The sequence below is a fragment of the Diachasma alloeum genome, unplaced genomic scaffold, assembly GCF_001412515.2.
Source record: "Diachasma alloeum isolate Michigan unplaced genomic scaffold, Dall2.0 Dall_scaffold_00622, whole genome shotgun sequence".
Classification (NCBI taxonomy): domain Eukaryota; kingdom Metazoa; phylum Arthropoda; class Insecta; order Hymenoptera; family Braconidae; genus Diachasma; species Diachasma alloeum.
The window spans coordinates 90407-116058 of NW_021680754.1; the positions used below are offsets into that span (position 1 = coordinate 90407).

Below are 25652 nucleotides of genomic sequence, written 5' to 3' on the forward strand. Positions count from 1 at the left end.
ATGTGACTGTTGTTTTTCTTTCAGCTCAACGTGGCTGTCCGGCTTGTGGGATTGCTTGTCCGGGTGGTATGGCTCCACCAGAGTATCCGGGAGGTTGTTCCCCCTGTCGATGCTTACCTGACCATTGATTTGTATGGCGCATAATGAGAATAAAAGATTTATTCATTCACTGAAAATATTTTTTTCTCATTTTTCATATTTGCGTTCATCTTAAGGCCCGGGTGTACTATCTTTCGAATGTTATCTGGATTTTTTCTATCTTTCGTAATCCAAAATTGTCAATTGAGTGGTACATCATGTAGAAATTCCCAAAAATTATGATAGAATGATAAAAAAAATGGAAAAAATTGTGAACTTTTTCAAAGAGCGTTTTTAATTGAGATTCAGAATGAGTTGAAAAAAGTGGAAATTACAAATATCTGATTGGCTGTGGCAAATTATCTATTAGCCGTCATTTTCCATGCTGGATAACACGACACTAACTCCTCATGGGAAGTGACAGCTAGGTATCTCAATTTTCAAAACAGTGGTATGTAGTCATCTGCCATTTTTATGTGATAAAAGTGTGATTAAAAAATTCTCCAAAATATTACAACTTTTTTCAAAGAGCTTTTTCCGTAATAAATGTCTCTGTGCAGTGTGGGAACAGATTGACGAAATCAGTCTTCCCCCTGCATGATATTGGGTGACAGGCCGCCATTTGTCACCGTAAATCAGCTACATTTTTCAATTTCTTGTTATTCAACTTATTCTGAATATAAATTAAAAATGCTCTTTGAAAAAATTAAGGATTTTTTCTACTTTTTTTTATTATTCATTCATAATTTTGCAAAACTTCTGCATGATGCAGGACTTAATTGACAATTTCAGATGACGAAAGACGAAAAAAAAANACATCGAGATAATGTTCGAAAGATAGTACACTCGGGCATTAAATCCGCATACATTTCATTATTCAATATTTTTCCGAGCATCAATCAATTAGCATGTCTATCTTAATTAGAATTCGAGGAATGCAAGAGGGGAGTATGAAAAATAATTGGAAAATCTTACCTTTATCATCTTTTCTTATCCATTCTACATTGTATTGCCATCAATGACAAACGAAATGAGCCCACAAAAACTCATTATTAAATTTAACGACAGATATAAATCATAAGTGTTGAGTAAGTAATTAAACCGAATTCCCAGAAGAAATTATATCGCTGTGCCCCTCTCCAGATTGAGCTTCGTTTCTCTCGTGTGCTCACCATAAAACCGCTCCAATTTATTATTAAATTTGGCATTTCGTTCGTTGATATAATCAATATCCGCGTCGTCATTGTGGGTTCGTCGTCTACTGTACTTCTCTCGCTTGGCAATCCTGAAATCATTCCACATTCGTAAAAAATACAGTTATCAATTCACGGAAAAATTTTACATTTTTGGTTCAATCCTTCATTTAAGGATATCCTAGCATTTTTTACAGTTTGGTAGAGGCCAGACTACAGATTCAGCTATTTTCAATCATCAAATTTGTCAATTGAATTGCGTGAGAGAAATTTGAAAAAAATCATGAATATTCAGCGTCATTCAGATTTCATTTTGCACAGAATTATTATTTTTTACAACATTCGTTGTTTATAAATAAGTCATTGACATTGTTTAAACTGTTGATTGTTTGTAAATTATTTATAGAAATGCTCGTAATGTTCAAAAATTTCAATTTTTTAATCCTTTCATCAATTTTCCTCTAAAAGTAAACTTTCTCATTTTTTCCATATTTAAAAAATGTTTTCTAACGGTTCAATATCGAGATTAAAATTCAAACATGCAAAGTTCCGATAATAAAATCAAAAAAATTGTAAAATGTCCGGAAACTTAGGGTCAAATGGGGCCCAAATGAAAACTCTGATGTTCGACTTCACAAGTAGATTAGCATTTCACCGGAGAAAAAATAGCCAAAGTGGATATCCTGTAAAAAAAACTCTCTTACTGTTTTTCCAAATCATCCACCATCTTGTCCACAGCTTCCTTCTTATCCTCATGTAGCCCTTGAAGTATCGTGTTCCTATCTCCGTAAAATGCTGGTCCAAGCTTCTCTTTGGCCGTTTCATATGACTCCATATTTGGCTTCATTCCTTTTACTAAACGGTTATACTGTCTTATCGTCGCCTGCTCGTAGTCAGCAAAACCTGAATCTGGATTCTTTCTTTTCTTCTTCCGTTCAAGTCTGGCTGCCTCTATCGCATCAATGTGAAGAAGTTTTTGTCGGTCATAGTCCAATCCCTGAAAGGAAACAATGGTCAAGGGGTAACAGAATGCTGCATTTTACCCTGCCCTCCCCTATACATCGAAGAAATGAATAAAAGAATAATTAAATTCTTGTGAACATCCTCTCACTTCGTCACTTACTTTCTCTTCTGCTTCTTTTCTAGCAGTCTCATCACTCAAAATCCACTCAGCCTGACGTTTCCGAGCTTCCCAATTAGCTGGTAGTTTCATTCTCTTGTCTTCTTCAACCACTTCCTTGTGATTTTGAGTTCTAGCTTCATTCTGAAGCATAAAATCACGTCCACAGTGAAATATGCGGTTAATATTCATGCATTTGTTTATGGTTATGGGTATATTTGTCATAAATTTGGAGGTTAATACAGTATTCTTGCGATTCCTCTACGTACCCTTTTGTTGTGCAGCTCCTTCAAACGTTGCATTCTCTCCGCCTGTTTTTCGGCAAATGTTTTCTCACCAGATGATCCTTGATCGGCCATTATTATCAATAAATTGTTTCAGACTCCTTTACGTTCTTCTTCTTCTTCTTCTTCTTCTTCTTCTTCTTCTTCTTCTTCTTCTATTTTTATGGCACTGACTGAAATGCCTTGCGGCCGACTCCGTTACGTTGACAGCAGTAAACATCAGGAAATACTTGGAAAAAGTGGGAAAAAACTGCGAGTGCTGCCATCTGGTGGAAAAATTTTCTGAAATCCTCACGTATTCGCGAAAACTTGTTTCGAAGTTTTAGGAAAAAGTCCTTTGAAAATAATGATCAAAAGTAGGATCAATTTTAAATCAAAATATAATTAATTTTAGAAGAAATATTTTCTAAAATCTAGTAAATTATTTTTGTACGGGGGGATTTTATGAAGACGTATGACCTAGACGACGTTCTTCGTCGGTGAGTTTTTCAAGGATATCTCTTCATTTTAAACCAAAATATACTTAAGTTTAGAAGAAATATTTTCTAAAATCTAGTAAGTTTTTGTTGTACGGGGGGATTTTATTAAGACGTATGACCGGGACGACGGACTTCGTCGGTTTTTCAAGGATATCTAAGGGAGATAGCGAATTTTTACTGAAAAATTGGGGGGGTTCTCAATTTTTTTTCAATTTGTCCAAATCAAAAATTTTCAAAATTTTCGAAATTTTGGTAATTTTTCCTATTAATTCAATAGGAAACTTGCATGAAGCCCAATTTTTTCTAATTCCCTTATTCCCAGATTTCTCATAACATATGGCTAGCTAAACGGTAAAAATTACGGAGAAGAAATATTGCGTAGATGTCTTATGATAATTCCTTGAAAGTCAGTCGTTTTCGAGGCCTATTTTTCGGTCATGACGTCACGAAGACGCTCAGGTAACGCTTCATTGGTCGAAAAAGAAGAGAGTGGGGAGTTGTCGTCCTCCATTGGCGGAGGCGCACCTCAAGATCGGGTTAGGTCGGCTCGAGCCATTCTGTGATTGGTCCAGCACTCGACCGTCCGTCTGACGTCATTAGCGATTTCAAAGCGTTTGAAATCTTCAACTTTTAACAATTAATTATTAATTAATGAGCAATACTTCAAACGTTTGTGAATGAAAAATAAATTATTCAGGTCACAAACTTGAGATTAGGAGATTGAAAAAAATTCACGCAAGTTCCCTATTCTTTAAATACGTGAAATAATTACATAATTAGATTTTCACACAAAATTTCTTGCAATTTATTGACTCTTTTTTCCTAAATAATTCAATATAAATAACGTTCTACTGTGTGATTTTTATTTTGCGTCTTCGCTTTTTATCTTCTCTCCTCTTCTTCTCAGCATTGGCGAGATTGATATATTTCTGTTTCTCATCCGATGACATTTTTGTCCACCTCTTTCCAGCGACCCGCGCAATCAATGTCACTGGTTCTTTCGGTTTTTTACTCCTTAGTCTCAAGAAAAATATGATAAATGGATTTGTCGTATTAGCGATCTTTCCATTTTTAACATCATATCGATGTACATGATGTCCTGATGTTTTAGGTGACGATTTATGTGCATCTGTGCTGCGCAAAAATTTTAACGACTGAATAAGAAGACTTTCATTCAACGATTTGTCCATAATAAATGATTAGGGGAGGGTGAGGCGATATGGACAGCAGATTTAAATAATTTAAATGATGAATTGGATCAAATCGACTGTTCCGCCTTCATCTGAAGTTTATAAAAACGAACGCATTGTCATGAGACTGCGTCGCAGGAGTTGTAAGGTAAAGCGAAAACGGGGTACAATGGACACTTCGATTTCTTCCTGAATTTTTTGTTTCAACAGTTTTATTCAATTTCAGAAACACTAGTCATGACTGCGATTTTCAAATTGAAAAAAAAACTTGTTTTTGAGTTTTGTCGTGGGGGGTGGTAAACCAAATTTTTCTTTGCTCATTTGTCCTCCCCTCCTCCCATTGTTTTATGGTGATTTCCTTTGTAAGTAGAAAAGTAGCCATCTTACAAATTTGCAATTCTTCTTTGAAAAAAATTAATAATTTCTGTAGTGAAATGGTAAAACGAGGTAAGTTAACTTACCTTTTCATGGAGTTTTTCGGAAATATCTCTAAAATTAAGGGAGATAGCGAAATTTTTGTCAAAATCTTTTTTGTAGAGGTAATTGAGAGCTACGAAAAAGGTGATTACAAAAATTATGCTATCTCCCTTATTTTCGGAGATATTTCTGAAAAACCCACCGAAGAGTTAGTTAACTTACCTCGTTTTACCACTTCACTACAGATTTCAAAGTTATTTCAATAGTAAAACAGAAAATCCAAAGCTACTCTATTTTTCAAACTTCAATGCAAAATTTAAGAGTTGAACTTTATTTGTTAATACCTCTTCCAACTCTAATTTCTCTCTATAAAAAGATACCGACACGATTCTGTTGGAAACTGTTGAAAATTTTCTCGATTAAAAGTTGAATAGGACCAACTTTTTCGTCTGTCCATTTTACCCCACTCTTGAATAATTTTTCGGTTGTGGATTTTGCCAAGAGGCAATTTTTTCAAATTCGATTATTGAAAAGTTCTTCAGTGTCCATTTTACCCCAGATGTCCATATCGCCCCGCCCTCCCCTATCTCGTGAGAATCGACGTCTTATTGAGACTGAATTTACCTTTTAGAGAATTTTCCATGGCGTTCCTTTCGGCATTCATGATACGGACAATTTCTTCCCGCAACCGAACCTCTGTTACCCATGTCACAATGTCCTTTTTTGAAACATATATTTATCGCATTACTCGAGAATTTTCATTACATTTCTAGAAAAAATTTCCAACGTCAGATGAAAAATACTTTGGAGGTTGGTTTATTGTAGAACAAGGGGCAATTTTTCGACTGTTTTTTTCGCCCATGCGGAGACCCTCATTTGTTGGCAGCCATTCGAAAATAAATCGCGAATGCCTGAGAATGTAATGGGCTGAGAAAAAAAAAACACAAAATTTATATTTTCAACTATCAATGATTTTTTTGCATTTTTATTTGTTAGTAGTACTTAATTTTTTATGCATCATTTTCTTTATAACTATGTACAATAAATATTGTTGTATTTTTACACAATAAACCTTACAGACTTTCGATTTTTCATTTAGATCATCTGAAACTAATTAATAGTAATTTAGATCATTGTTATCTACGTTTATTAGCCTACTCACTGTTCTCTTATAAGTTATTCCGATTTTTATGCACCCTTTGTCAATTTTTTCTCTCCAATTATCGTAACGAAATTTTTGTTTTCCCCACTGCTCGTACCATAAATAGATATATGCATATATATTTATATATATTATATCATTATTGTTTTTTTGCTATTCAGCCAACTGTTCCTTAAAAAAAATCAATTATCCTTACATAACTACTGTTCTTCATTCTTGAATAATTTCATGAATATTTCTATGTGAAAAAGAAACAATACTTCACAGTGCGAAAAGCTGAGAAAAATCTACAATAATATATCATATGTTAAAACTATTTATACTTTCACGCGCATAAGAAATATTTTTTTAATCGACAAAACTCTGATATCTCCCATGAAAGTGATAATAAAAATATAATGACAACTACAACATTTCGCAATACAGCCCACTGTGATTCATTCTTTTATTTTCACATCACTCATTACTCCAAATGTACAATTTCTTTTGTAATTAGTATTTAATTAGCAATGGCTCACTCTCAAGATATTCTTTACACTTTATTTCCTCCATATTTCAGGTAATTTCCTGATTGAATTATGCGATATTATTCACTTTTTATACATAAATTAAACGATAAAAACGCCTTGCAAAATGTGCCCCTAGTGTTATCAACATTCAAAAATGAAGAATTAATTATTCTTACGTATTGTTTCCCCAGGATTTTTTTAATAAACACATACCATTATCAATATGTATACTGTTCAAAAGCTAAAGAATGACATAAAAGAAACAAAGAATAATAAAAACACGTCAACATAACGAAATCATGAGCTTTGTCACCTCCATCCATAATGCATAAAGAATAATGGAAAGTACAGGGCCCCTCGAGCATCATCCACTCCAGTACTCCCCATAAAAATCATTATTGCAAGATTAAGATTGAGTTTTAAAAACCTATAATACAATACCCATATTATATTGGAGGGAATACGCGCCCTTTCCCAAAAATAATTGATTGATTAAACAAGCATCATTTCACTTCGTTACAACTGATAAAATTCTCACTACTCAGAAATTCAAATTGGTGACTTGATAAAATTTTCGAAATATCCATCCGAGCCCGATAAAAAATTGCCGGCGGCTGTATCTTCGATACAGCTCTTTGTACGTGGATACGTCCATGGTCTTTCCGTCTTTCTCGAATTTCCTAGAAATTTCTGGAAACTCTTTGAATTCTCTCGAATTTCCTAGAAATTCCTTGCATTCCCTCAGAATTTCTACAAACTCTTTGAATTCTCTCGAAATTTCTAGAAATTCCTTGCATTCCCTCGAATTTTCTTAGAAACTCCTTGAATTCTCTCAAATTTCCTGGCATTCCCTGGAAATTTCTGGAAACTCTGTGAATTCTCTCGACATTTCTAGAAATTCCTTGCATTCCCTCGAATTTTCTTAGAAACTCCTTGAATTCTCTCAATTTCCTGGAAATTCCTGGCCTTCCCTCGAAATTTCTGGAAACTCTGTGAATTCTCTCGAAATTTCTAGAAATTCCTTGCATTCCCTCGAATTTTCTTAGAAACTCCTTGAATTCTCTCAAATTTCCTGGAAATTCCTGGCATTCCCTCGAAATTCCTGGAAACTCTGTGAATTCTCTCGAAATTTCTAGAAATTCTTTGCATTCCCTCGAATTTTCTTAGAAACTCCTTGAATTCTCTCAAATTTCCTGGAAATTCCTGGCATTCCCTGGAAATTTCTGCAAACTCTGTGAATTCTCTCGAAATTTCCTAGAAATTCCTCGCATTCCCTCGAAATTTCCAGAAACTCCCTGAATTTCCTCGAAATTTCCAGAAACTTCTCGAATCACCTCGAAATGTCAAGAATTCTCACCCCTTCCGAAATGCCCCCTATTAAAACCCCAGACGCATCCCCGCCAAAAAAAAAATTTAATCAATAAATTATTTACTCAAGTAAAAGGTAAACGCCACTTTATCTGGGCCTCATAGTGCTGTTGAGTGGCTGCATGAGGCCCCCATTGATGTACCCATGATAAGTGGTATAGACAGCAGCTGGATTTTGCTGATGTGGGTCTTGCGAGTATGCACCAGGTACATTAACAACCCCAACCGGCAACTGACCAGCCTGATTCATGAAGCCTCCAATTTGAGCAGCTTGATTCATGTAACCAGTGCCAGGCTGTGCAACTCTGTAGCCATATTGTGCTGCAGCCATCAGGTTTGTATTTAACGCAACATTAGGTGACACCCTAGACGCAGCACTCTGCATCTGTGGACAGCTGCCACTAGGATCTAAACTCTGTCTGTACAATGTTTCCGAGGCATAATTCTGCAGTGATGCCATATTAGCATTGGCCGACGATCTAGATGTGGATCTACTGGTGGGGCCTGGAGTGCCAGGTGGAGGTGGTACAGAATTAACATTGTAATAATTTTTCGGATAGCCTAAGGGTACCTGGGGTGGTGTAGCCGACAATTGTCTTGAGTTTTGAGGTGGCGTCATGGTGTGAGGAATTGGTGGAGGTGGTGTGAGGTTCATGGCCGGTGGTGGAGTTGGAGGGATCATCTCGAGGCCATTCGTCAATTGTTGAAGTTTAGCTAAACTGCAGCTGTTGGGAGTCCCCTGATTGTGGCCAGCAGCCAGTGACGGAGCTGGGGTGTGACTGTGTGGCATCGCCGATGTCTGAATGTAAAAATTAGTGGCAGTTGTGCAGGGAGTTGACGGCACACTTCTGCCACTTCTGTGCTGTATGACGTAAGTATTTTGAGCGGGGAATGCCTGAGATGCCACTGTCGCCATGTAATTTCCCTGGGATATCACTGCCATATTGTGAGAGTGAGAGTGGCTGTGGGAGTGGTGGGGCACTGGTGGAACAGTCATTGAGGGCTGTTGGTACTGCGAGACCAGGGGTGAAGCGCCGTGAGATACCACTGAGTGATTGCCACTTGTTTGAGTGTGAGAGGAGGGGGGAGTGGCTCGGTGAGAGCGATTCTGCTGATTAGATCGTGATCTGTGAGTCTGTCCATTGCCACGTTTGCTGGAGTTTGAGGTGTGGGGTGGGTTTGGTGATTGCTGGGGGTGATGATGCTGGATGTTCTGCTGGGCCATGAGGGCTTGTGATGATAGGGTCTGGGATGAGGGGTGAGAGTGGGAATGAGGGTGAGGCTGAGGTTGAGACTGGGGTTGGGGTTGAGGTGTGTGGGACTGCATAGGCTGTGGAGTGTGCGATTGAGGTAATGGCTGAGGTGTGTGGGACTGGATGGGCTGAGGGGTGTGTGGCTGTGGCAATGGCTGAGGGGTGTGTGACTGGGGGATTGGCTGAGGGGTATGTGGCTGGGGAATGGGCTGAGGCGTGTGAGACTGGGGTATGGGCTGTGGAGACTGGGTGGGAATGCTCTGGGGTGTCCTCGGCTGTTGCAGAGGCTGATGCATCGGATGCATCTGCACATGAGCCATCGAGCAGTCGTACTGCACCTGCGGCATTAGTGAGGACGGTGGGGGAATCTGATGGGGATTTGGGGGGAGTGGGGTTGAGACACTTGTTGACATTGGTGGAAGGGCACTGGGTGGACGCTCTACACTGTGCTGTGAGGCTAGATCACTGGCTATTGACGTCGGTGATTCTAAACCTAGTTGGGAGACGTCAAGATCACACTGACCATAATGCAGTGAGTGAACTGAATTTGTTGTACTATCTGGTGTGTAAACACCCATTGAAGGCAAATCTGGCTGACTTGGTGGAGTTCTCTTGACAGATCCTGGATTATCCAGGTGTGGCGTTGTCTTACCACTCTCTGGTGAATGTTCTTTTTCATCTGCTGTCATTTGAGATTGCTGAATTGAGTCGCGGTAATCCCGATGACTCTGCTGTCTCTCTGCTGGTAGTTGGTGACTCGATTCTTCAGTGGATGATTCAATTGGAACTGGTGGGGATTTCAGGGGAGATTTTTGACACTCTGGAGATTCCTTGGGGGGCTCGATCGAGATTTTTGATTTCTCCGGTGGTACGTCGGGGGAGGGCACCGGTGGAATTGGATGCTGTAGGCACTCGTCGTGGCTAGCCTGGGCAATCTCCCCAGGATCTTGTGGTGTTTCTGAACAAACAGCTTGGGGAGATGCCACGATTTCCGAGCTCTTTGAAATCTCCTCACTTGGCACCGGGGCTTTCGTGGATTCTTCAACTGCTTCGACTCGAGGTCTGACTGGAGAGTCAGCCACTGCCAGTGGCAGTTTTCCAGACGCTGAATCGACAGTATGATCATTCACATCCTCCTCGTCTTTCTCTGCTACTTTAACTGGTTCTGGTTCAGATTCTTCAGGCACCTCAGGCTTTTCAGTAGTTTCATGGGATTTTTCGCACGATTTTTCGGGAGAATCCTGACGAGCAGGAGACACTGCCCGCACAGCCACCGCTTCGTTGCTCTTCTCGCTCTCCCTGTCCACCTGTTGCACCTTCTCTTCGGCTACTTCCTCCTCCACTTCCTCCTCCTCCTCCACCTCCTCGTCCTCCTCCTCCTCTTCACCCTCGTCCTCATCGCCACCCTCATACTCTCCTGAACTCGCCGTCACCATCTCGTGCTCCTCAATAAAGTTCTTCTTCTTCTCCTCGTCCTCTCTCGTTTCCGTCTTCGAAAACATCTCAGTGATTGTTAACTGTTTATTCAGTGATTTCGACTTTTGTACTTCAGTTCTGGGGGGTGTTAACGTCACTGGGCTTGTGCATTTTATCTTCTCTACCTTGGACACTGCCAGCAACTTCCCTCGTTTCCTCGACGGCAGCACCTCCTTCTCATTCACCTCAGCCACATCCCTCCCCTCTTTTCCATTGTACTGTGATGTCTCATGATTAAACAATTTCTTCGACTCCTTCGATAATTTTGATTGAAGAACCTTATTTCGCCTGTCTGTCACCTTCATCAGAATATCATCGAGCTTGCTCTGCTTCTTCGGGAAATTTTTCTCAACATTGATAATATCCTTGACTGATTTTCTCTCGGGACTCTTATCAGCCTTCTCCCTCACCACCTTCTTGTCCCTCAAATTTTCCCTCGTTCTTTTCCTCGCATTTCCACTGGCCTCATCGTTCACTTTCCTATCGTCATCCTCAGTCTTATCCGAAAGCTTGCGTTTTCGCGAGGGTGTCGATGCTGCTGGATTATTATCAGACATCTTTGGTGTTCGTATTTTACGTTTTGAAGTGGATGATGCATGAGTTCTTCTTGGTGTTGATGATGTAATTTTTTGGCAACTCCTTGAATTTCTCGGTGTAACATTTTTATCACCATCAGGCACCACTTTTCTCACCTCGTCAGCCACATTACCGTTGATTTTTTCCTCTTTCTGCTTTGGTACTTTCGACTGTCTCCTCTGTTTCATGGGATTCGATCGGCGAGCGCCAATCCTCTTACCCCGTGGCCTCCTCTTTATTTTGACACGTTGAATTTTTTCAACAACATTGGCCACTGGCTTTTGATCTAACATTGGTGAATTATCAGGAGCTGATTCGCCGTTCTCATCTGGTGATTGATAGGGATTAGGTATTTGTGTGACGAGAGGGATCCAACGGAGGCAGTCAGGGTCCAATGTTATTCTCGATGATTTCTTAATCTTCGCCATGTGAGTGTCAACAATCGACCAATCGATTACGATTGACACTTCGTTATTCACCATTCGTACGAATGCGAGAAGTTGAAGGGCTGTGGCAATATCGTGGGCTGAGACACCTGTCTCTCTGGTAATGTCACCCAATTTGAAGTCAGTTACGTTTCTGTGTAATGCTAGGTACTCTAACACAACACTTTTCCAGAAAGAGTGATAGGACACACGGCCTAGATCCGATAATGGCTTCTCCGGTGTTCCTGGAATACCCTCGACCTTTGATAATAAATAACTGAATTCTATCAGAAATCTACCGAAACCTTGTCGTTGATACTGGGGTAATGTCATGATGCAGGAGACGTTGTAACGCTGGGCTGGACAGTGCTTTTCTTTGGAGAAGTAGCCAACTAGGTGACAACCCTGCTTGTCGTTTATTGTCACTGCGTAGAAGAGGAATGGCTCGACGTCGTAGTACAGAGTCTTGTGGTCGAGAAACAGCTTCGCCAGGAGGCAGAGATTTTGACAGTATATTTTATTCACGTTGCCGTCAATCTGAAATATAATGTAGGAAATCTTGGTCAAGGATTCAAGACATTGATGCCATATTTTCAATGGTGGAACACGGTTTTAAGGGGAGACTACTGTGAGCTTTAAGTCACGGGCGGTTGGAGTGACGTAAAGACGAATAATTAGGGCGAGAAAATAATTGTTTATTGCTCGTTTGCCTGCCTTGTAAGCATCTGCGGGGTAAACAAACAATAAACAATTAATTTGTTTGCACTAATAATTCGCTTTCAGACGTATACAATCGAAATGCTTAAAATGAAGAGCTGTCTCACCTCGAATACTGATAATCCATTGCATCTGTAGATTTCAGTGGCAGGTGGATGCCTCCATTGACACTTATCCATATGTCTATCAAGAACGGCTCGACTCTTCGTATATTTCAAACAAAATTCACAGAAAAATAGCTTCGGTAATCTCGCATATTCTTGAGGGAATGGACTCGAGTACCACGTTTCAACTTCGTATTTTCCGAAAACAATAGCTGCTGGATTTCTCGTTGTTGTGATAATTCCTGGACCACCTGGACTTGTTTCATTCTCAAGATCATCATCCACCGTTAGACGATTTGCTTGTTCTCTAGCTTCCTTGAAGAGATCTAGGTCCTTCTGGGTAACGCCTGGTGGCAATGTGTGAGGGACAACCGATTCATCTGAAAAAGAAGAAGAAAAACATATTTGAAACGAATATTTGGAATCATTTGAATTTCATTGTTGTTTCATCTTATCCTCAGTCAATGTATTAAAGTGCATTTATGAAACCAAAGTTTTTAATGACGAAATGAAATTCAACTCAACAGTCGACATTTTTCTTGCATCTCAAGCAAAAGATTAATTCTTCCAAGGGTTCTGCTCAAACTAGAGATGTAGGGGTAGTATCTAGTCGTTATTTTTAATCCATTATTAAATTATCATTTCACTATCCCCGTTTAACCCCGCCCCGAATAATTTCTCATATACTGAGAGAAAAATGACAGAGTTCTGAAACAGGTCTTACTTGTGCCAAGAAAATACTTTTTTGAAACTTATCAAAAAGGATTTTTTTGTACCAAACATGCAGAGAGTGCGCCGGAATGAAAAATTTTTGTCGCTAAAATAGATTTAGTAGTTGAAAAAAAATTGCATTCTCTGTAGACGCAATAAATGTCATTTTTAGCACTAGTCCTTCGTTATTCGATACTCCCATACGTATTTTGCTCCAGAAAAATCTGTTTTATGCGAAACAAGGGATAGTAGTTTTTCGTTTCGGCTGTCTAATAATCACAGACAACAAATGAACCCTTAAATGAAACAATAATAATGATATGACAGCACTCTTGTAACTTAGGGATAAAATATTTGTTGATAAATGTTCCTCTATATGAGATATTTTCATCCTGAAAAGGCACAGTCTGGTGTGAATTATCCGCCTCTTGAGCCAAATATTTCGTTGCTGTCGAAAGCAGAACAATTATTCATGTCTGAGACTTTCAAATTCCAAGCAAACAAATTATTTTTTGGCAATTTTCAACTAGCCATTTGCTCGGCAAACAAGACTTGTTTGACGTGTTTGTTTTTCTCTCAGTGTATTGTAACGACTACTTTTGGGATATGAAAGTAACGAGACTGCACATCTCTAGCTCAAACAGAAATGAATCTAACACTTCCATGACCCAGTTAATAGTTAACAAGAATTCAATTGTAATTATTCAACTCATTCGAGGGAGGATAATCGAAAGTGAAATGGTGCTCATTAACTGTTAAGACTGATTCGAAATGAACTAATTGTTAGATTTCTCATTGACTCTATTGAAAGGTAAAATTGATAATTACGCCCTGTCAATCGGCGCAATTGACCACGATTTTTCGCGAACATAAAAATCATTCTATCAGGAAGCAACACAAAAAGCAAAGCTGGACAGGAATGGTGGTGATCTCGGAGAAGGAGTTGGATCTGCTTTGGCTCTAGCAAATGATTGATTGAAAAGAAAAATTCTTCTGCTCATTGTTCACAAAATTTTGAATAACTGGAAGTTAGAAATTCAATAATTACAATAATCTTCATTATCACATGATTTTCTCAATTTTTCTGATATTTTTCTGACGATGAAATTTCCAAAAATTATGAAAAATTAATAAAATCCATAAAATCTGACTTCTGCAGTGAATTAATCAACAAACAAATAAGTCATAATCACTTAGCACTGGGAGCAAAGGATGCAGCGGGAGTGGGAAGTCAGCCACACGCACACATTTGTTTGAATCATCATTTTCCCTTCATCAATAACCGCACACCACACCGCCAACACATCCACGGTGTTTTTTTTTCACATATTAATTGGTAATTAAATACAAATAACTTCCAAGAAGACTTAAACAGTGAGAGAAAATGAATAAATTAAAAATAACTCAATAATGTTAAAAAAAACAAGGATTCCCTGACAGAAGAACATCAAAATTATTTCTAATTTTTGGGTTTTCATCAGGGAAAAATAATGAAAAATGACGAAAAGAAAATGTTTAATGAAGTGTTCATGAAGGAAAAAATGTACTGGGATATCGGTTTTCTGTTTTTCGTGAATTCTGTTTTTTCTTCTATTTTTTTTTTTTTTTTTTTCGGGTCGGGGTAGACTCTTACCCTTCCTGATGGAGCAGGGTGTCGCGCGGGGTGTCGTGGTGGTGTTGGTGGTGGTTGCGCTATTACAGGCACGTGGTTGGGACATTTTTTGGCCAGGATTGAAATCGGATTCATGATTATGATAATGGTGATTACTTGGGATAGCTGGCACAGGGTAGCCCTCCCCAATTTTCCTCCTCCCCTCCTTGACATCATCAGCACACTTAACATCACTATCTTTTTTTCTTTTATTAGATTCATGTCTCTTTGAATTAACAGCGGTTTTCACCAAATTACTCGGGGTCATTTTATCACTTTCACCAATATTTTTATCCTCATCATCATCCTCCTCTCGGCAATCAATATCTTTATTTCTCCGTTCAATGGATTTATTATTTGTACACCTGTCGGTCTTGTTAACGCTCTCTGGATGCATTTCATCGACTTTATCACTGCCACTCCCCTTTTTTCGTCTGTCAGGCGCATAATTTGACGGTTTATCCCCAGCCCTAGCTCGACTACTGGTACCAGCAGCAAAGAAATGGCTCAACCCATCGAACAAACCCTTCAGCTGACCAGCCCGAGGTTTCACTTTATCAGAGTCCATTTTTTTTCTGTCCGATGGCGATGCTGCCGGCTGTATATGCAGGCCAAACGTTGGTTTACTCCCAATATCGAGTTTTGGCAGGGGCCCACCAAATGTATTGTTGATGGTACTGAAAAATGGCGCGTCGACCTTGAGTTTGGCAGCAGCTGCTGCGAATCCCCACGGGGATTCTTCATTTTTATCAATGGTACTGGACGACTGCTTGACTGTTTGACATTTTTCATCGATTTTCGAGTCTGGCTCCTCCTCCGAGGGCGATGAATCACTGGTACCAGTTGACGATAAATCAGAGGCATCCTCATCGGATGATGACGATGATGAGTCGTTATCACTTGTACCCGACGACTCACTATTTCTACTACTACTACTACTAGAACTACTACTACTACTACTACTCATGGATTTACGCGCATTTTGACATGCTTTTGATAGTATTTTAGACCCCGAACAAGTAGGACTCAATTGTTTTGATGACGTTATTAACCTAGTTTTATCATCAGTTTTATCATGTGATAGCGAACGTTTTTGTTTAGTGTGTATGGCATTGAATGCTGATGAACGGAAGAATTTTTGCTTTTCCTTTGATATACGGTCACTCTTCTCCTCCAGATGCCTACCCTGGCCCGCGTATGAGGTTGATTGGACGGTTGGTTGGTAGGATATGGGATTCGTGGTTGGTGGTGGTTGACGAGGGAAGACAACACCCGCATTACCGTCCGTGCTGCTGTCCACCTGTGATACTGTTCCACGATCAATTGTTGATGTTTCTGGATTTTGCGAGCTCTTCTTTGGACTCAGGGATATGCTCTTGTGCGATACTCCCGATCTGTTGGAGAATAAATTCGGTTTTAGGAATGCACTCGAATGTCGGGAGGCTGACAGTTATTTATTTCTTGTCGGGGGGAGTTGAGTTGAGGGAACTGTCAAGAGGGGACTGTAAAATAGTTTTTTGAAAATTATCAAATAAGAATTTTTTTGGGCCAAATATGGTCATACTTTGGGCAAATATGGCCCAATATTTTGTTGCTGTCGAAAGCAGAACAATTATTCATGTTTGAGACTTTCAAATTCGAACTAAATAAATTCTTTTTTGCCAATTTTCAACTAGTGATGTTGTTGGCCCAAACAAGATTTGGTTGACAACGTGTTTGTTTTTCTCTCAGTCTATGGCTCGAATATGACGGATTCTTTCTCAATCCAGTCACCTATTTTTTTCAAGGTCTCCAAAAAATCGGAAAAAAATCTGTGGTTTAATACTCATCAGAAGTACTCTCTGTGAATTTTTTTCAGATTTTTTCGATTTCGAATAAAAATAGATATCAGAAGTTGTCTTCAAAGAAAAAAAGTGTGGAACAAAAAATATAGGTTTTACCTGAATTTTTGAAATAATTTTTTTATCATGGGGAAAAATGATGGGGTGTAGAGTTTAAAATCGAGAAATAGTTTTAAAATTCCATTTTTACGCATTTCGACATTTTTGCTTTTCCTTAAAAAAACTATGGCAATACGTTGATTCAAATTCAACATACATCAATGTTTGCAAATTCATTTGAACTTTCCCCCGGCGATTTCTCTATTTTTCAGGATTTTCATGAATTTCAGATTTTTAGTATTAGCAGAAGCGTACCTGAGACACAAGTGAACAAGTTTTCGATACCTTTCGATCAATTTTCGATAAAGTTTTCGGACTTTTTTTTAATACAAAAAATTTTGTATTTTTCTCTCACATTTCCAAAGGCAATTTGTTCATCTTAATTTCGAGGCTTTGGCGGTCATGATTATTGATATTAGTTTCACAATCTACAGTGCGATCTGTACCCAACACCAAAAGAGCCTGGAAATCCTTAAATGTAAATAAACCTGAAGAGTGCAAGACCAACTTTTCTTTCTTCTCATCTCTTCTCCAGATTACTAAACTCTAAACAGATTTATTAAATTCCATTAACTCACTTTCGATTTTCCCGAATTTTGCTAATACGTCTTCTCGCACTACTGGGCGAGCTTTCATCCTGTGAACTCGAGTCCTGTTGCTTCGCGGCGCGCTTGCCATCCTCTCTACTCGACCCATGTGATGTTTGACAGTGTCGACACCGCCACGGTGCTTTGCTCTTCTTATCCAGCACTGGATCCAAACACATTGGGTGAAAACATTTTGGGCATCCCGAGCATTTGACCAAATAATTCTGGGAATCACGCTCGAGTTTGCAACCGGAACAAACTGCTGCACAGTCGTCACAGCACCATGCTGCCCCACGCTCCACAAGAATTGCCAATTCCGTTGGTGCACATGTGTGATGGAGTGCTGCACCACACACACTGCACCTTGAAAGCTTTTCCGCTACTGTTTTCTTCGTATTGTTGTTGTTAGCTGCTGCCGTTGTACCGAGACACTCGCGACAAATTGGTAAAGGCGCGGGGAGCTGTAAATATCAAGATGAATTTTATAAATTTCATTTAGTTATAATATTATGTAATTTTTTAGGACAATTTCTCAAGGGGACAGACAGTGTTCTTCAGTAGGTCGAGGTAGGCCAAACATAAAAATAAAAACATGCATTCTCTGTGAGAACAGAATGGCAAAGAAAACATTTTGATTAAGGCCCGGGGGTGCTGTCTATCGAACTTTATCTGGATTTTTTTTATTTTTCGTAATACAAAATTGTCAATTGAGTGGTACATCATGTAGAAATTCCCAAAAATTATGATAGAATGATAAAAAAATAGAAAAAATTCTGACCTTTTTCAAAGAGCGTTTTTAATTGAGATTCAGAATGAGGTGAAAAAAGGGGAAATTACAAATATCTGATTGGCTGTGGCAAATTATCTATTAGCTGTCATTTTCCATGCTGGATAACACGACACTAACTCCTCATGGGAAGTGACAGCTAGGTATCTCAATTTTCAAAACAGTGGTATGTAGTCATCTGCCATTTTTATGTGATAAAAGTGTGATTAAAAATTTTTCCAAAATATTATAATTTTTTTCAAAGAGCTTTTTCCGTAATAAATGTCTCTGTGCAATGTGGGAAAATATTTACGAAATCAGTGTTCCCCCTGCATGATATTGGGTGACAGGCCGCCATTTGTCACCGTAAATCAGCTACATTTTTCAATTTCTTGTTATTCAACTTATTCTGAATATAAATTAAAAATGCTCTTTGAAAAAAATTAAGAATTTCTTCTACTTTTTTATTATTCATTCATAATTTTTCAAAACTTCTGCATGATGCAGGACTTAATTGATAATTTCAGATGACGAAAGATGAAAAAAACCATCGAGATAACGTTCGAAAGATAGTACACCCGGCCCTTAATACAAAATTCCATCGGCAGATTTTGAGAAATCTATCTGAAGTAAATCATTAATATTTCTTCAGAAGTGAACTTTGATTATCGCATTCTCGTATCTCATTTATTTAGTTTTGCATTATTGATTTGATAGTTTGATTTCTTGTGAATATTCTTGAATAAATCAAATGAGAGATGCTATCTATATTATCTTGAAACTTCGACAAAATTGTATTAGAAAAACATATTTTATGCATGATTAAATGATTTTGAAACCCATTAGATGAAGCCGTCTAAGAAATTTGTTATCAGATAAATTTCAGAAAAATTAGAAATTTGCAACAATTACAATAAAAATGAAACCAATGGCTATAGTTATTCTAATAATCTTTCAAGTCTTCCCAGAATTTTGTACGCACATACGGACGTATACGCAGACATTCTCTAAAGACATCATATCTCGACGTTTCATGACATTCTAATTTCCAAGCAAAATTAGAGGATCGAAAAATCGACCCATTGCAAAAAGATCAACTGTCGTAATCCAACAATCCTGAAATCAGACTATCGACGACACTGATCCTGTGAATCTATTCGGTCAGTACGGGGTCAAGTCCTATTCTCGAGACCACGATACATTGAGCAAAATTTTGCATGGCTATGGCAACCTCGCAATATTCGTTTCTCCGTCTTTCTCACCGCGATTGCTGCGCGAACACTCACCGATACTTCGAGGTCACTGGGCATGGACAAGAACGATAAAACGAAATGAAGGGGACATATATACTTGGCCCAATTTGCTCTTCACCTCTTCCCTCCGCACTAATTTTATTTCTCTTTGACGCTTGCACCCATCCTATACCTGTTTCTTCTCGCTCCATCAAAATTCGATCAAGTTTGTTAAAAATTTATGTTTACATTGCCCTGAACGTAATTTTTTCCAAACGACTTCGAAAAATTTGTAATATGCAATTGTAAATTTACAACTAAATGAATAACACAAATTTTTTGAAAGGGGTTTTTCGATTACACAAGTAATCGTCAATCTTCCTACCTCAAATTACGGATTGATAAAATAGTCAAAAACTTGAATATTTGAATTGATGATATTCAATTACTCAAAAAATTACAAGATTGATGTTTTTCAATTTAAGGGCTCCAAAAGTAATCGTAATAAAATATTCCAAATTTGGCTATCCCTGGCTGTACCATATGCAACAACAGCAATTTTCCACTTGTTTTGTTAATTTTCACCTAAAGATTCTGTTGGCTCAGACAAGACTTCTTTGAGAACTTGGCTGTTCTCTCAGTGTTTGCTCACCTTACTAGCAGCTGAATCGTTGCTATTCGTCACATTATTCGTTGCCGACTCGACCCTCTTCGTCGGAGGTCTATCAGGCTGCCTGAATAGTCTCCCATCCTGAATGACAAGGCCCCTATCAACGGCCCTCTTCGCCGATAATCTGAGCGCAGTCCTAAGATCGCCTTCAGCGCTCTCCTCAACAGTATGACTTTGCCGAACATATTTTTCAATATTCTTCAGAGTAGAGCCATCCCGTTCCCCCAATTCCCTCACAGCTTTCCCAAGTACTTTACTCAAATCAGTTGTCTTATTAACTTTCAAGGGTTTGGATTGCAGACCACCAGGATCTTTGTACGACGATTGTCCCTTATTGAATATTTTCAGGACGTCACCACGTTTGACTGCCTTCTCGAGATGTTCACCGATCTCTTCCTCGTGGTAGTTGTGATGCTGTCTGATGGCATGGCATATCCGCTCGACACTTGGCCGCTGTTTCTGACTGCGAATTTTTCGTATTGCGTCCAGAAACCATTGCGACCACGTGTCAGCGGAGGCACTCTCCCCCATCTTTCTTCACGACTGTTTCTTGTTAATCAGAGATCACTTCTGTTTGGAATTTTTCCAAAAGTCACCGAAAACTGTCGGATTCTGAGAGACTTTCAAGGTAATTCTAATGTCTTTTGTGACCCTCTTCATGTACTGAGGGCTTGTCAGGAAGAAATTCACATTATGTCAGTGTTTGACTTACATCCTCTCGCTTATTTTGGTCATAGTGCTCAACCTAGAACATAAATATATCCTATTTTATATGAAGCTGAAACCAGAGACAGATTCGGCAGCAGAAGAGTTCGGTAGCGAAGTGGTCAAACGGTTCAAGTCGATTTTGGCTATGGCCAGTTTTCAATGAATATCTTGAAATCTAAGGGGGATAGCACAATTTTTCTCATAACCTTTTTAGTAGCACTCGATTCGCTCTACAAAAAAGGTTATTATGAAAATTTCGCAATCTCCCTTAAATTCGGAAATATTTCTGGAAAACTCAACTAAAGAGCAAATTGAGTTAAACCGTTTGACCACTTCGCTACTGATTTTTCTTAGGCAAATCTAGGGATGTACAAATGTTTTAAAGTAATGTGCAAACTCTTTGGCACTTGAAAAACATTTATAGATATAATTCAGTAGCGAAGTGGTAAAAAGGTTCAAGTCGACTCATCTCCCAGTGGAGTTTTTGAGGAATATTTCGGAATCCAAGGGAGATAGCGAAATTTTCGTAATCACATTTGTTGTAGCTCTCGATCGGCTCTACAAAAAAGGTTATGACAAAAATTTTGCTATCTCCCTTAGATTCCAAGATATTCATTGAAAACTGGTCAATAGTCAAAATTGAATTTTCCGCTGGCGAATGTTCTGCTAGTTTCAGGTTCATCTATTTTATCAACTATTAAGAAATAACTAACTTAAACTAATAACTAATTTTTTTTTAACTATTAAGATATTTTATTGAAAAAAATTATTATTATTTCGAATAATTGATTTTTCAGTTTTATAATTATTCTATTTATCACTATTATTATTATTGGTATAATTAATTACCAGCCAGTTGTTAAATTTCAACAACTAGTTATTGAAATTCACCAAATAATTTTCTCCGTGTAAAAATGAAAACCCATAATTTCGTGTAAATATCCTTAAGGTGAAACGGAACGCCTGTTTATAGGAACTTTTAGAATTGTGTTATCTCCTGCAATTATTATTTTTCATTTATTAAACTACTTCATTGACTCAATAATGCAATAACAGAGTCGATAAAGTAGTTTCATAGATAAAAATTAATAATTGTAAGAGAAAACACAATTTTAATTGTTCATACCGACACAGGGGTTCCGTTTCACCTTAAGCCGGCTATTCCTCTCAATTCGCGGCGGCTTTACTTATCCCACTGTCGCGTCCCCCCCTCCCACCCTCTCTCGTTAATAAAACCACACAGACCTCTCCTCCTCATTCCACAATATGAGTGAGTTTGTCGAGTTCTTTCAGCGCCGAACCTCTGTTTTCCTCGAAATAGAACATTATTGAACTCTCCACTGCGATCACACGTGCATGAACAAACGAGAGATTAATTCAACTCTCGATTAGTTAAACGGAGGTTCGGTACTGGAGGAACTTGGGCAAATTCACCCTGAAAAACGGCAGCTGGTCGTGCTATGCATGAGCGCCGCCGCCCGTCCGGTGTCCGTCGGGAGGGAAAATCACTTTCATATCCTCAAATAAGACGAATAACGCAGTCTCATTATCTTTGTCATCAATTCATAGGACTTAATGCTAAAACGACGGCTCGAAAATAACGAAACAAGACGACAATGTCGCTGGTGGGTAAAGAAATTGTTGAATACATTCACATCTGTCTGAATATGATACACGGAATTCTTATTTTTGCGAAATGAAAAAAAAAAAAAAAAAAAAAAAAAAAAAAAAAAAAAAAAAAAAAAAAAAAAAAAAAAAAAAAAAAAAAAAAAAAAAAAAAAAAAAAAAAAAAAAAAAAAAAAAAAAAAAAAAAAAAAAAAAAAAAAAAAAAAAAAAAAAAAAAAAAAAAAAAAAAAAAAAAAAAAAAAAAAAAAAAAAAAAAAAAAAAAAAAAAAAAAAAAAAAAAAAAAAAAAAAAAAAAAAAAAAAAAAAAAAAAAAAAAAAAAAAAAAAAAAAAAAAAAAAAAAAAAAAAAAAAAAAAAAAAAAAAAAAAAAAAAAAAAAAAAAAAAAAAAAAAAAAAAAAAAAAAAAAAAAAAAAAAAAAAAAAAAAAAAAAAAAAAAAAAAAAAAAAAAAAAAAAAAAAAAAAAAAAAAAAAAAAAAAAAAAAAAAAAAAAAAAAAAAAAAAAAAAAAAAAAAAAAAAAAAAAAAAAAAAAAAAAAAAAAAAAAAAAAAAAAAAAAAAAAAAAAAAAAAAAAAAAAAAAAAAAAAAAAAAAAAAAAAAAAAAAAAAAAAAAAAAAAAAAAAAAAAAAAAAAAAAAGATTGTCAAGTACTTTTGAGAGAGACAAACATAAAAACATAAAAAGCTAGGAAAGATAATTATTGTAGTATTTTGATGAAAATTCCACTAGCTTGGATCGGTTATATTGGAAAAAAAACAATAATGAAAATGAGTCTGAAGGAGTATTTACAATTTTTTATCATAAAAAAAATATTGAGCGATTTTTTAACAATTATTTGAGTACGGAAAATCACGCGACTCAATTTATACCTGTTAAAATATTACATGCAGTGTCAATATACTTCATTCCAACATGAGCGAAGTCAAAATAAAAAAAAAAAAAAGAAAATGACTGTCACGTATTTTTGAGAGAGACAAACATAAAAACATAAAAAGCTAGGAAAGATAATTACTGCACTATTTTGATGAAAATTCCATTAGCTCGGATCAGTTATATTGAAAAAAACAATAATGAAAATGAGTCTGAAGGAGTATTTACAATTTTTTGTCATAAAAAAAAATATTGAGCGATTTTTTAACAATTATTTGAATACGGAAAATCACACGTGAGTCAATTTATACCTGTTAAAATATTACATGCAGTGTCAATATACTTCATTCCAACATAAATGAAGTCAAAATGCAAAAAAAAAAAAAAAAATAAAATTATTGTCATGTACGTTTGAGAAAAACATGAAAAAAAACCTAGGAAAGATAATTACTGCGCTATTTTTATGATAATTCCGTTAGCTGGGATCAGTTACATTGAAAAAAATAATGAAAATAAGTCTCAATGAGTATTTACCATTTCTTTATCATAAAAAAAATATTGATCGACTTTCCAACAATTATTTGAGTCCGGAAAATCACCCACTCAATTTATACCTGTTAAAATATTACATGCAGTGTCAATATACTTCATTCCAGCATAAATGAAGTCAAAATGCAAAAAAAATAAAAATAAAATGATTGTCATGTACGTTTGAGAAAAACATGAAAAATAAACTAGGAAAGATAATTACTGCGCTATTTTTATGATAATTCCGTTAGCTGGGATCAGTTACATTGAAAAAAATAATGAAAATAAGTCTCAATGAGTATTTACCATTTCTTTATCATAAAAAAAATATTGATCGACTTTCCAACAATTATTTGAGTCCGGAAAATCACCCACTCAATTTATACCTGTTAAAATATTACATGCAGTGTCAATATACTTCATTCCAACATGAGCGAAGTCAAAAAAAAAAAAAAAAAAAGAAAATGACTGTCACGTATTTTTGAGAGAGACAAACATAAAAACATAAAAAGCTAGGAAAGATAATTACTGCACTATTTTGATGAAAATTCCATTAGCTCGGATCAGTTATATTGAAAAAAACAATAATGAAAATGAGTCTGAAGGAGTATTTACAATTTTTTGTCATAAAAAAAAATATTGAGCGATTTTTTAACAATTATTTGAATACGGAAAATCACACGTGAGTCAATTTATACCTGTTAAAATATTACATGCAGTGTCAATATACTTCATTCCAACATAAATGAAGTCAAAATGCAAAAAAAAAAAATAAAATAAAATTATTGTCATGTACGTTTGAGAAAAACATGAAAAAAAACCTAGGAAAGATAATTACTGCGCTATTTTTATGATAATTCCGTTAGCTGGGATCAGTTACATTGAAAAAAATAATGAAAATAAGTCTCAATGAGTATTTACCATTTCTTTATCATAAAAAAAATATTGATCGACTTTCCAACAATTATTTGAGTCCGGAAAATCACCCACTCAATTTATACCTGTTAAAATATTACATGCAGTGTCAATATACTTCATTCCAGCATAAATGAAGTCAAAATGCAAAAAAAATAAAAATAAAATGATTGTCATGTACGTTTGAGAAAAACATGAAAAAAAATAGGAAAGATAATTACTGCGCTATTTTTATGATAATTCCGTTAGCTCGGATCAGTTATACTGAAAAAAAAATAATGAAAACAATTCCGAAGGGGTGTTTTTCATTTCCTTTACCCCGATAAAAATATTGATCGCCTTCTCAACAATTATTCGAGTACGCAAAATCACGCGTGACTCAATTTATACCTGTTAAAATATTACATGCAGTGTCAATGAATACACTTCATCCCGACGGCCATCTTGAGGCCACAATTCTTTATATCCCTGGTGTTGTGTATGCAGTCTACCGTCGCACGTTTTTTGCGCGCCCAATTAACGTTTTTCCCTCAATGCGTTCATCCGATGCTTTTCCCACCTGCACACAGCTCACCTCTGTCACGCCAGATTTTATTCCACAAAGCTAGTTCTGAAGATATTCGAGGGACAACAATTTAGCCCAAAACACGTTAGTAAAAAAAATCTGCGGACGATTGGTTCGTCTCCATCACAAACGAGAGTTCGATTCATTCCGATAATAAAAACCGTATCTGTCTCGGGTCGAATGAAAAATCAAATGAAACTCATTTGCTGTAATTTATTTTTGTTGAATATCGAAATATTACCTTTCAAGTCGTCATGTGTAATCCAACCGTTTTTTTGTCGTTTTAAGTTCGACGTGTTGTTGGGCAAGGGGACACAGCGGTACACACATTCACTTGAACAGATGTTTCTGCACTTTTTGTTCTCTCACTTCGATTCACTTATTTTTGCACTGATGAACGTTTAGTCAGGCATTTTCCGCGATATATTTTGGCCCAACATCTAATATTTTATCCGTAGTAAGTAGTTTTGACCCCGACACACACAAGCGTCGCATTTCCATTGAATCAACAAAGATTAGGGAGATTTAACGAGAGG

General features: G+C 36.9%; 3 protein-coding genes across 5 annotated transcripts; all 3 read right to left on the reverse strand.

Moving 5' to 3' along the window:
- Nucleotides 1-1036: 1036 nt before the first annotated feature.
- LOC107043712 (pre-mRNA-splicing factor Syf2) lies at nt 1037-2880 on the reverse strand. The gene is made up of 4 exons (XM_015265294.2): nt 2661-2880; nt 2395-2535; nt 1976-2268; nt 1037-1363 (listed from the first exon to the last, which is right to left on the reverse strand). The coding sequence occupies exons 1-4, from the start codon at nt 2748-2750 to the stop codon at nt 1198-1200; spliced, it is 690 nt and encodes a 229-aa protein (XP_015120780.1). The 5' UTR covers nt 2751-2880; the 3' UTR covers nt 1037-1197.
- A 1095-nt stretch (nt 2881-3975) lies between these two features.
- On the reverse strand, nt 3976-5530 carry LOC107043714 (protamine). Of its 2 annotated transcripts, none has more exons than XM_015265295.1 (2): nt 5386-5530; nt 3976-4288 (listed from the first exon to the last, which is right to left on the reverse strand). In XM_015265295.1, exons 1-2 carry the CDS (start codon nt 5466-5468, stop codon nt 4003-4005), a joined length of 369 nt encoding a protein of 122 aa, XP_015120781.1. In that variant the 5' UTR covers nt 5469-5530; the 3' UTR covers nt 3976-4002. The 2 variants fall into 2 exon arrangements, 1 of the variants encoding a protein (XP_015120781.1); XR_001461267.1 differs by having other exon boundaries at nt 4201-4283; nt 5386-5457.
- Nucleotides 5531-7201: 1671 nt separating this feature from the next.
- On the reverse strand, nt 7202-25599 carry LOC107043739 (histone acetyltransferase KAT6A). Of its 2 annotated transcripts, none has more exons than XM_015265351.1 (6): nt 25358-25599; nt 19891-20653; nt 17232-17701; nt 15995-16107; nt 12355-12731; nt 7202-12067 (listed from the first exon to the last, which is right to left on the reverse strand). In XM_015265351.1, exons 2-6 carry the CDS (start codon nt 20437-20439, stop codon nt 7889-7891), a joined length of 5688 nt encoding a protein of 1895 aa, XP_015120837.1. In that variant the 5' UTR covers nt 20440-20653; nt 25358-25599; the 3' UTR covers nt 7202-7888. The 2 variants fall into 2 exon arrangements, with proteins under 2 accessions (XP_015120837.1, XP_015120836.1); XM_015265350.1 differs by having other exon boundaries at nt 14696-16107.
- Nucleotides 25600-25652: the final 53 nt, after the last annotated feature.